Source organism: Mirounga angustirostris, unplaced genomic scaffold (assembly GCF_029215605.1).
Source record: "Mirounga angustirostris isolate CCGP_5_RB_7025 unplaced genomic scaffold, mMirAng1.0.hap1 SCAF_7, whole genome shotgun sequence".
Taxonomy (NCBI): domain Eukaryota; kingdom Metazoa; phylum Chordata; class Mammalia; order Carnivora; family Phocidae; genus Mirounga; species Mirounga angustirostris.
In genome coordinates, this window is record NW_026991715.1 from 49760122 (window position 1) to 49772722 (window position 12601).

Sequence of the window (12601 nt, forward strand, 5' to 3'; positions counted from 1 at the left end):
TTTCTGCCTCTATAAATTTACCTGTTCTAGGAATCTCATATAAGTGGAATCATACAATATTTATCCTTTCGTGTCTGAATTATTTTACTTGGCATAATGTTTTCAAGATCCCCAAACTGTAGCACATATCAGAAGATCATTCCTTCTTATGGCTGCATAACACATATAGTTGAAACTAATTTTCACCTCCAATAAGGGCTTCCAGCAACCAGAAGGTCAGGAAAGAATTGTTGTATTACCTTAATGCAAGGCATCTAACTTCTAAATTCTTCATATGGAGATATAACCCAAACTCACTAATAAATTAAAGTACATAGAACGCAAATATAAAACAGTGTTAATTTAAACTATCTCTTCACTGTTATGAAGTCAAAACACTAGTCATTTTTCCCTAATCCCAAATTTACTTTAAAATACACATTACTGAGTTATTCTAGTAAAAAATACAGTCAGGTGTGCTATAACGCTTGTTTTAAAAACATAAATTTGTTCCAATACAATTGATGTAAGAGAGAACGATTTGAACATAATGTGACTTTTGTCCATGAAAAATACTAGGTGAATGCAGAAAGTGGTATCCATTTGCTCTGAGGTTCATAGGAATATACAAAACACACGCAAGGACACAACCCAAAATATTTCTAGTGACCTCAGTTCAACATGTGTGCTGTGAGCAGTGCCCACCCACATAAGGTGTCATAACTCTGATCTGATTTCACATCATCCTCTTCCCCCACCATTACTTTGGAACAATTCACAAACTGCAATTCTTACGAAGTCTGCTTCCACAGCAAACTCCAGGTCTTTTACAAGGCATAGTACCCTATTTACTATATTATTTATGTGCCTTTTAACCAATTAACATGTGCAAAACTGTGCTACTATTACTAGGTTTCTATCATTTTTTATGTATCACTGATGAAGTTTTTGACTATTGTGCCCCAATCTCATTTTTTCTCATAAACCTTGTGGTTTGTATTGCATAGAGTAGGAATGCATATGCTGCACTGTAGCAGAATTGTGGTATAACACTGGATTAATAATAAAATCTGAGGCTCTTTCATTATGAAATAATTGCCTGTTGGAAAAAAAGCTCAGAGAATCCAGGTCAGTGTTAAGTCTGTTTCCATAGAAACCACAGATGCTGAATGAGACAGAACAAAACTATTCTAAATGCACCATTACCATTCCTACAATAAACTAAAAATGTTGTAATGGACAGATCTGACATGATCTCATCTCAGCACTTATGAGAAATTAACTTATTTATGACGAACTGTATCTCATATTTTTAGAATGAACAAAATATTAACTTTTTCCAAGTAGGTCATCTTCTTTAACAAAGTTGTAACTTTTACATGATAGGGCAATAAGACAAGAACTAAATAAATAACTCTGTATTAACTATGTCCTCACTAGTTTTTGGTTGACTTAAAATTTCAAGCTTCATTTGTCCTAATTTTCATGACTGCTGGGCCAAATGAATGCTTCTACCTAGGACGTTGAATCTGATGCCTCTGATACAATAAATCTGAGACAAGTGACACTATGAAGTGGGGACATTTCATTCATTCTCCTGTCAAGATGCATTTTCTAGTGGCAGTGATGCCACAGAGAGTGGCACTCCTAACCAGGTCTGGGGCTATGCACCATCTTGGCTATGGATGCCCTTAGTCTCGTCTGTTTTCCAAGCCTTGTTATCTAGCCTTTGCTTACATTCTGTGAGCATCCTGAGATCTTTCATTTTCTTCTTCAATTAACTAGTCAGTTTCTGTTGCTTGGGACAAGAACTCTGGTACCCAAGATCCATGTCAAACTGAATAGCAAGGCCATACTGAGAGGCCCTTATTACTTCAATTAGAAGTTATCCATTTCCCCATCTGAGGTTCTCATGCTGTTCTTTGTTCCATTCCTCTTTAAAGTTTGCTAACGCTGTTCAGAGTAATAGAGCCTGCATCCCTCCAAATGTTCCTTTGTAATCATGACCTACAGTCCTAAAACCATTGAATAAAAACTTATAAAACTGCCTACATAAAAAAAATGGCAAAGACCAGCTAAAACAAACTCAAAAGACACATGAAAATGTAGGAACCAATATTTGCAACTCATAGCACCAATAAAGGGCAATTATGCCTACCATATAAAACCCAGAAAATCATTATGAAAAAAACCAACAAACAACAGGAAAAAAAAAATCAGCAAAGGAGCTAAACAGAAAGCTCACAGAAACAGAAACAAGTTTGAAACATGGAGATGCTCATCCTTACTCATAATAAGTGAAATGTACATTAAAATCTACACTGAGATTACATTTTCCCTTATCAGAATAGCAAAGAAAGGGTTGAAAAGAGTATGGGGCAGACACACTCCCATACAGTGCTGAATAGTAGTGTAGATCAATATCACCCCTATGGAAAGCAAACTGACAAAACCTATCAGAACTATAAATGTACATAGTACTTTGACCTGGCACTTCCCCATTTGGGAATGAATCTTCTCAATTTGCTTGCACAAATGCATAGTGATTTATATTGACTTATATACAAAGTTATTCACTACAGCATCATTTATAATACTAAAAGAGTAGAAATAATTTAGACATAAATTATGGTTAGTCTTTACTTAATGATATCTGATGATCTCTAAGATATAAAGAAAAAAAGCAAGGTATAGAACAGTGCTTATGGTATGTTGCCATTTGTATGAAAGATTAGATGTAAATAAAATACAAATTATATGTAGATTTTATTTATAGATAGATGGAGAGATACAAAAAAGATCTCTAAGAATATAAATTAGTTAGCTGAAAAAAGAACCTCCAGGGGTAGAAAGGGTGAGAGACATGTCACTACACACCTTTTGGTAGCTTTAAAATCTGAAGCATGTGAATGAATTCCCTTCTCAAAAACCAAACTAAAAACCTCCCTCAAACAACCCAACATAAAGAAGAGTTGCTGCTGTGCAAGATTCTTTAACAAAGGCAGTAACTGCACTTGTAAATTCTTCAGAGAAGCTACGTTACAGATTTATAATAAAATTTTATTAACCAATGGTTTTAGGAATAAATTGCAGAGGTCTTTATCTCTTTACTTGTTAAATATTAGCAAGGGCTTACTCTGGATCTAGAACTCTGTTAAATAACTTGAGTGTCAGGGAAGGGCTCAGGTAAATGGCTGCCTTTTACCTCCCAGGAACTTAAAGGAGTAGAAAAAGCTAGTTTCTCTAGCTTCCAGAACATGCCATTCAATTCTGTATACAATGCACTGCTTAGCATGGTGTAGCCTTGCTATATGTCCTCAACAAATGCTTGTTACTTTGAGGTTAGAGACTTAAAAAAATACTCCCGCACTTGGGAATCAGTAACGTTTGCAGCTCCTAGTTACTAGCTGTGAAACTAGTCTGCAGTGTCACTGGCCCATCTGAGGAAGGACAGGCACTGGAATAATAGTTATCAAAGAAGGATAATTTTAAAAAAAGGACAATTGAAATAAAATAATGGTTATTTAGGCAAGGGAAGGGGGAAATGACAAAGGCGTAAGGGACCTTCCTAGAGTGATGGAAATATTTAAAATCCTGATCTGGGTGATGGAGAAATATGAAATTCACAGATAGGGGCCCAAGAACTAACTCCTTACCACCCACTCCCCCCTTCCCCAGGAATGACAGGATCAGATATATAGTTAAGGAAAATTATTTCAGCAGCAATGTGCAGCATAGACTACAGAGAAAAGAAAATATGTACTGTTTAGGAGTGAAAAGCAATGGGATGCATTGTGATTTAGAATTCTTCTATTACTAAGATGTTACAGTAATGTGTTTTAAAAATTCGACTCACTTTCATATGCCAGATGTAATGTTAATTTGGGTACAGAAAATTCCCTATCTTGGCTATATAGATTTTACTGAATGAGAGAAAAAGAGTTTTTGTGCCAGCAACATCAGTAACATACACTGCCACTGGGCGTCAGGTGGACTCTTCATGGGGAACGGTGAATCATCAACATGAATGTCAGAACTAATGTCAACAACTGTGAATGGGCAAAGTAGTTTCTAAAAGAAAGCCAACTTCACTGAAACCTGTATTTAAATCTCATTTTTATTTTTTATTTTTATTTTTAAAGATTTTATTTATTTTGAGAGACAGAGAGGAGAAGAGAGCAAGCACAAACGGGGGAGCAACAGAGGGAGAGGGAAAAGCAGACTCCCCGCTGAGCAGGGAACCCAATGTGGGGCTCCATCCCAGGACCCTGGGATCATGACCTGTGCCGAAGGCAGTCGCTTAACCATCTGAGCCACCCAGGCGCCCCTTAAACGTCATTTTTAAAATAACAACTAAGAGTCTACGATTTCCCTAAGAAAGTACACATTTCATCGTGTTCCCTACATAATGGTGTATGCTTACACATAATGCTGTGGAAAAACAGCTGAAGTAGGCGAGCATAAAACAGAAGAGGCTGATTTTCACTTGTGGAAAGCATCCTCGTCACTTTATAGTCTTATCTCATAATAATCACTAGCAAGACCACCCGAGAAATGCCATGCTGAATCCATGTGAGCATTATACCTAAAAATAAAAGAGCGTAACTTAATACTTGGCCTTCTCAATAATTATCTCAAAAGGTTTCTGATGGAGCCCTATTTTTCTTTAATCCACTACCTGGATCGATCACGCAAGAAATTATCTCAACATTTTCTGTATCTCTATTTCCTAATGGTACTTGCATTGTACTCTTACAGTGCTGTCATGTCTATTATCTCAATTTTTGCTGGGTTTAAACAGTCTATCCATGTCTTGCCATCTAGCTTAATGGCACAATTTAAGATTATTACACTTTGTGGAGTATTATTTTGAATTGGAAGAAAGTTAACACAGCTATAACACCTGTCTAAGTTTAAGGCAATTCCACTGAGGACTTTTAAAAAATCACTTTTTTTTCTTCTTTCTTAAGCACCCCATTTTTATTACTATACTTAAGTTTCATGAGAACACAAGATGTGATGTTGTGTCTCCTAGAGTGTAAGCAGATGCCCTCCCCGACTAGAACTTCCAAGTAAGCTGGTAGTTGTGGACCAGAAATCTCAAAACGCTTGCTCAAGTAATAAAACCAACAGTGACAGCAACTCAACTCTAGATGTAGTGGTGCAATACAAGGATCATCAGGGCTGATGTGAAGGCTCAGGACGCCTAGGCAATCTACTGTGCAGACCGGCCTTCCTCTGCTAGCTCTTTATAGGTTGTTAAGCTCCAGGCTGCAGCCACAGACCCTTCCTTCACACCCTACACACTCCACCTGAGCACAGGCAGCCACTACCATGGTCTTAACTCCTATTACATCTGCGGATGACTCGAATTGTGGTCTTTGACTCTGGCTTCTTTCCTAAGCTACAAATTTTCTCTTACTACCTATTAGATATTTCCATTCGTATGTCTGACTATACCTCAACACAAACCCCAAACTGAAATTCTCATCATCCCCCTAAAACCTGCTCCTTCTCAGGTATTGCCTATACTAGTAACTGGCCCCACCCAATCTGGTAACAGTGAAACCCCACTTCCTGTCTTACCCACCTACACTGGATCAATCACGGATTCCTAGTGAGTCTACCATCAAAAACGTATCTCCAATCCATGTACTTCTCTCCTTTCCTGATACCATACCTGAAGCATCATAACTTACCAGATTTTACTCCTAATTGGTGACCTTGTCTCCAAACTAGCTCCCTTCCAATCTACTGTACAGCCAGAATGATCTTTCCAAAATATGAATCTCTTAAAATTCTTAAATGGCTTCCTATAGTCCTTGGGAAAATATCCAAACTGTCATGGCTTACAAGGTCCTTTAAGAGGTGGAAACTACCTTGTAAATTATACTATATAACATGGCAAGATGAATAAGTGCATGGGGCCTAGAAGAGCCCCACTGACCTGTCACTTAGTAGCTATCCCTTAATTAGCAAGCGACTTGATTTGTTTATCCCTCAGTATCCTCATATAAAACTGAAGTATTAATACTTATCTTACAGTGCGGACTGACGTTAAATGAGATAAAATACAATGCTTGACACACCGTGACACATCTGATACATAGTAAATGCTACTTACACATCTGATACATTAGTAAGTATTAGCTACTGTTATTAACTCCCTAGTTAATTTCTCACTTCTCTCCCATTTGTATTCTGAGTTCCATTTATAGGGAGAATCTTTTACTTCTTTTATTTCCTCTTCTCAAACATTTCCTCTTTCTTTACATATCCAGTCCCTCAGGCTGCAACTTCTTCTCTCACCACTCCAACCCTCCTGGGATTCTTCAAGATTCACCCTAAATGCCACATCCTCTAGGAAGTCCATCTTCCTAGCCCCTCTAGTCTTCCGTGAGGTGCCCTTACTCTGTGCTCCTGAAGGCTTCAAATTTTCCCTGCCATACAGGTCTGACTTTCTGGTCCTTCCTCTCCATTGCTAAATTCTAAGTTCTGTGTGAAGAGCAACTGTCTTGTTCACCGCTGTATTCGCACTGCCTAGCACATCGCCTAGCACGTGGTAGGCACTTTCCATAAAGATTGTTGTGTGCATGAATGAGTGTATCTTTCCTCTCTCTTAATTCCACCTCCTCCCAAAACTGCAGTGGTTAGAAAAGCGCAATATCCCTATAACAGTGATCCGTAAAATATAGTTCAGAAAAGGCTGCCACGGTACAAACATGGTTAAACAATACTGGGAGGGGCAGGTTAAAACAAAGTTAGGGCTTCTGAACCATAGCACTTCTTAGTCTTTCATATACTAAACAGCACAGTGAATCTCCAAGCTGTGGGTTTGGGGGTGGGTCACAGGGATATAATTCTCAAAATAACTCCTACAACCAGGGTTCTTCGGAAGACATGGCAGCAAACCTGGTGTAAGCAGATGCCCTCCCCGACTAGAACTTGCAAGTAAGCTGGTAGTTGTGGACCAGAAATCTCTGAAGCACTTATTTCGTAGGGTTCACTGTTTTTAGGTCGGTACCCACTGGACACAGAACCTGAGAGCTGGAAGAAACCACAGACATAAAGGAGCAAATCTTCCTTTACAGATGCACAAAAAGAGGCCCAGAGGGGGAAAGCGACCGGTCCACCGCCACACAGGAACTCCGTACAATAGGAAGAGAGAGCAGAAGCCCAGACGTCAATTTCGTCCCTGCGACTTCCACGACAAACAATGCCTCTGGCTACTTGGGTCCGTCAAGTGTTGCCACCTGAATTCTATTTTCAAGCCATACCGAAGTGAAGTCCGTTTTTCTCGGCTCCTCGCCCCCTAGGCCTACGGTTCCCGGCCCCCCTCCCCCACGACACACTTTCCCTGTAATCCATCCAGCGCCGCGGGAGCTCGACTGGGTGGGGAGACAGTTTCTGTCGTTCGTTCTTCCCTTCAGAGATTATTTTTGGAGTGTAAGCTTTTTCATGTAGACCAAACGAACCTGTTAATTTTCACGCCCCCGCCTCAAGCCCCATGGGCGCACCCCAACCTCCCCTACCAGCTCCCTTCCTCGCCTAGACCTGCGGGCCCTGGCGTCGGTCTTCACCTGGGACTGCCATGGCGCTGGTAAGAGGGGTCGCAGGAGCCGTAGGCTTTCGAGAGGACGCCCGCCTCCCGCCTGCAGCGAGGACAACAAGCAGCGAGGGCGGCCTCTTCCTCCCACCGGCGCCGCGGGACCTCGGTGACAGTCCAGGAAGGCCTCCGGCGATAGCGGAACCAAGTCGCGTTGATTCGGTTTCCGGGGGAGTCATATTACAGAACACACGTGGTCCAAACCATTGCTGCACGCTTGGGGGGGGAGGTGAGTGAGACCCGCACATACGTGTACTGAAGTAAGCAACAGCAGGATTTGTAGATTGCATTTAAAAGTTGTAACACAAATTAAGTTAATCTGTGCGTTCTTAATAATATTTTCTCCTTCCCTGGAGGTCATCGGAATCCCCCTTCTCAGGATTAGCGGTGCTCTGGTCCAGGAGCGACATGGCGGCGTCCGTGGGAAACTAGTTTGGTGGAGAGAGAGTGCTTGTTGTTGTAGTCTCGGCGACGTTGACAAACTGGAGCTTTCTGCGACCACCCGATTGAAGGAGGCGTGCACTGATAGGTGGACAGCTTTAGTGACTGGCCCTCCGTTCTCATTCCCAATTAGAAGCAGAGCCCTGAGCACTGACCAGCATGAGCAACATCTACATCCAGGAGCCCCCCACCAACGGGAAGGTGAGAGCCTCATCTAGGGTACCTGGGCTCCTCGAAGTGATACCTCGCCGACTAAGGGAGTTCTGGGGTCTTAGGGTTGGGAAAGATCAAAGAAGTCATGTCCCTTACTCTTGCTCTTAACAGGATTGCGTCGAAAACCGTCTATTGACACCTCTCAGCAAGTACTTTGAAAAAGTCCTCAAATGCTGATTTCTCCGTCTACCAGCCGTCTGGTCCTATTTCTTGCTTCAGCCTAACTCATGCAGGCGTTTTTTAGGGTCTTAGATAGAAACCTAAGTACATTTTAAATTTCGACTTTTTTTCCCCCTTTTTGCTCAACTTGGAAATTACTCTTTCTCCATTCGTTCAACAATCATTTAGTGAACGCCTGGTAAGCACCAGGCACTGTACTAGGTGCTGGGGCTACAAAGATGGATGGATAAGGTCTAGTTGTTGCCCTGGAAGAACTTACGATTTTGTTGGGGAGGCAGGCAGGTAAAGAAAAACCTTGTGATATGTCTGGTAGGCATGCTTAAGGAGAGGAGGAGTCTAGTGCTATGGTACTACAAAAAAGTGAGCAACTGGGAAAGGAGAGAAAAGCTTCATGGATGAGGTCTCTTTTGAGCTGGTCTTAAAACATGAGATGATTGTCAGAGAAAGTAGAGAATGGGAAATGTTCCCACATTAGAATGGGAGAATGATTCCCTGATTGATTTAATGGTCAAGGTATGTCAATTCCCATCGAAGATTTTTCTGTGCAGTATGAGGCAGAGGAGTCAGTAAGTATATAGTATCACCTGAATTCTTAAACTGAGAGCTAGTCTATATCACGTATGAAAGATGATGAACCAGCATAATGGAGAAAATAGTGGGGCTGAAACTACATAGTTGAATTAGGATAAACTAAATTTACATCAGATACAATTCTGTTGCAGATACAAATCTGTTGCATATGTTGTATCATAATTTATGCAATTTTTTTGTTGGTCGACATTTTATAATATAATGAAGGCAATTTGAAAATAAAACCAATAATGCTGTAATTGATATCCCCAGCAAAAATTTCACTGGTTTTTTTGAGCTGAGCAATTCTTTTAATTCGTTGTTTGAACTTCTCCTTACTCCTCACCCCTACCTCACATCATTGTGAAAACTCAGAATACCCGTCTTCATATTTCCAAATGTTTTTTAAGGGTGATGTCATCCCCCAGTTTAATAAACACTGGTAGAGAATGGGTACATTGCCCATCCTTCTAGGCTGGGCCTTCACACTTACCGTTCCTTTCTCTAGTATACTGTTTGGCCTCCTCAAATGTCTCCTTAGCAGAGAGGACTTTTCTTTTCTTTTCTTTAAAAAAATTTTTTTATTAACATATAATGTATTATTTGTTTCAGAGGTACTGGTCTGTGATTCATCAGTCTTAACACAATTCATAGCGCTCACCATAGTACCTACCCTCCCCAATGTCCATCACCCAGCCACCGCATCCCTCCCACCCCCCTCCACTCCAACAACCTTCAGTTTGTTTCCTGAGATTAAGAGTCTCTTATGGTTTGTCTCCCTCTCCGGTTTCATCTTGTTTCATTTTTCCCCTCCCTTCCCCTATGATCCTCTGTCTTGTTTCTCAAATTCCTCATATCAGTGAGATTATATGATACTTGTCTTTCTCTGATTGACTTATTTCACTTAGCATAATACCCTCTAGTTCCATCCACGTCATTGCAAATGGCAAGATTTCATTTTTTTGATGGCTGCATAATATTCCTGTGTGTGTGTGTGTGTGTGTGTGTGTGTACACACCACATCTTCTTTATCCAGTCATCTGTTGATGGACATCTAGGCTTTTTCCATAGTTTGGCTATTGTGGATATTGCTGCTATAAACATTGGGGTGCATGTGCCCCTTCAGATCACTACATTTGTATTTTTGGGGTAAATACCCAGTAGGGCAATGGCTGGGTCGAAGGGTAGCTCTATTTTCAACTTTTTGAGGAACCTCCACAGTTTTCCAGGGTGGCTGCACCAGCTTGCATTCCCACCAACAGTGTAGGAGGGTTCCCCTTTCAGAGAGGACTTTTCTGTTTACTCTGGAAAATAGCAAACCCCATTCATGTCCTGCCTCCCAACATTCTCTGCCCCTCTCCCTTTACCTCTTCAGTTTTTTCTAACTACTTACTAGTTACTGTTTATTGTGTCCTATTCCTTCCCTTCTCCCCATAGAATGCAAGCACTATGATGGCAGGGACCGGCATCTAGAATGATGCTTGACCTGTGGTAGGAAAAGTTCAGATATGTACTGATTGAATGAATAAATGGATAAATTAATACTGTATTTCTCTTAAAGCATTAAGCATCAGTGAGTTTGAAGTTAATACTGCTTCTGTTCAAGGGAAGATTTAGTTGCTTTACTCTGGAGGAAGATTTGACGTGGTCATAAAGAGGAAAAGCTCTAACATAGATACATGCCTGAACAGGAGATCTTTTATTCAACAAATGTTTATTGAGCAACTAGCACATGCCAACTTATATGCTAGGTTTTAAGGATACAAGGGAAAGAAAAACCAGCATTGCCCCTATTATAGAGTCAGTGGAATGAAATATACATTCACCAAATAGTCACACAAATAAGTACAAGTTAACTGTGATAAACACCGTCCTTATGAAACAGAATTGGGCTTACAGAGAATATCAGGCCTAGTCAAAGTTTTCCTTCAAAAACAACTGGGGATTTTTTTCCAGCCTTACGCTGGAAATTGCAGACATCGAAGCTTCAAAGCTCTGTACCATAGAGAGCACATGGCAAAAATTTTGGCCTGGGAAGAATTTAAAGAGATACGATAACAAATTTTTTCCGTCGATGTTTAGTGCCTGTGCTGTCTAATGATACATTAGGTACTAAAAGGATAAAGAGACATTCAGAATAAATGGGACAAAGTTCCTCCCTTCAAAGAGCATAGAATCAACTGAGAAATCATTGACACGTTTTATCAGTGGCAGACCCCTGGCAATTGTCTATAAATGTGCTGTGTTTTGCTGTTACTCTGGCCTCTGAAGATGAGGCACAGAAAGTACCATTGATAGAAATGTCCTTATACACTCGAGATGAAATTTCCACATATTATGATCTCTTAATTTAAATTGCATATTCATGTATATTTATTCTTTTTTTTTTTTTAAAGATTTTATTTATTTATTTGAGAGAGAGAGAATGAGAGAGAGCACATGAGAGGGGGGAGGGTCAGAGGGAGAAGCAGACTCCCTGCTGAGCAGGGAGCCCGATGCGGGACTCGATCCAGGGACTCCAGGATCATGACCTGAGCCGAAGGCAGTCGCTTAACCAACTGAGCCACCCAGGCACCCCATGTATATTTATTCTTAAGAAACATTTTATTATCAAAGTATTATCTTATTTAGAAGCCTTAGGAAAAGGAGCCACTGAAACCTCACAAAGTAGAGTTGGCCAGCAGAAATGTATGGATTAAGGAGCCACGTGCCTTCTTTTTTTTTTTTTTTAATTATTTAAATTCAATTTAGTTAACATATACTGTATTATTAGTTTCAGGGGTAGAATTTAGTGATTCATCAGTTGCATATAACGGCCAGTGCTCATTACATCAAGTGCCCTCCCTAGTACACATCACACAATTATCCCTTCCCCCCACCCACCTCCCCTCCAGCAACCCTCAGAGTTGTTTCCTAGAGGTCAGCGTCTCTTATGGTTTGCCTCCCTCTCTATTTTCATCTTATTTTATTTTTCCTTCCCGTCCCCTATGTTCATCTGTTTTGTTTCTTAAATTCCACATATGAGTGAAATCAAATGGTGTTTATCTTTCTCTGACTGACTTATTTGGCTTAGCATAATACCCTCTAGTTCCATCCACATCATTGCAAATGGCAAGATCTCATTCTTTTTGATGGCTGAGTAATATTCCATTATACAAATACACCACATCTTTTTTATTCATTTATCTGTCAATGGACATCTGGGCTCTTTCCATAGTTTGGCTATTGTGGTCATTGCTGCTAAACATTGGGATGCATGTGCCGCTTTGAATCACTATGTGTGTATCCTTTGAATAAATACCTAGTAGTGTAATTGCTGGGTCGTAGGATAGCTCAATTTTTAACTTTTGAGGAACCTCCATACTGTTTTCCAGAGTAGTTGTATCAGGTTGCATTCCCACCAACAGTGTAAGAGTGCTCCCCTTTCTTCACATCCTGCCCAACATCTGTTGTTTCCTGACTTACTAATTTTAGCCATTCTGATCAGTGTGAGGTGGTATCTCATTGTGGTTTTGATTTGTATTTCCCTGATGCCTAGTGATGTTGAACCTTTTTTCCTGTGTCTGTTGGCCATTTCTATGTCTTCTTTGGAGAAGTGTCTATTCATGTCTT

At 40.4% G+C, this 12601-nt stretch overlaps 2 protein-coding genes across 4 annotated transcripts in view; one reads left to right on the forward strand and one right to left on the reverse strand.

Annotated features, from left to right (window-relative positions):
- SREK1IP1 (SREK1 interacting protein 1) overlaps positions 1-7779 on the reverse strand; it is a 39971-nt gene extending 32192 nt beyond the window's left edge. Inside the window, exon 1 of the mRNA XM_045895442.3 lies at positions 7560-7779. Within this exon, the coding sequence (XP_045751398.1) occupies positions 7560-7764 (205 nt within the window). The 5' untranslated portion in view covers positions 7765-7779. The remainder of the gene's footprint in view (positions 1-7559) is intronic.
- A 162-nt stretch (positions 7780-7941) lies between these two features.
- Positions 7942-12601, forward strand: part of CWC27 (CWC27 spliceosome associated cyclophilin) — a 200368-nt gene continuing 195708 nt past the window's right edge. For 2 of the 3 annotated variants that reach the window (XM_064596166.1, XM_064596167.1), the window contains exon 1: positions 7942-8227. In XM_064596166.1, the coding sequence (XP_064452236.1) occupies positions 8186-8227 (42 nt within the window). In that variant the 5' untranslated portion in view covers positions 7942-8185. The remainder of the gene's footprint in view (positions 8228-12601) is intronic. The other variant, XM_045895473.3, reaches the window with a different exon arrangement.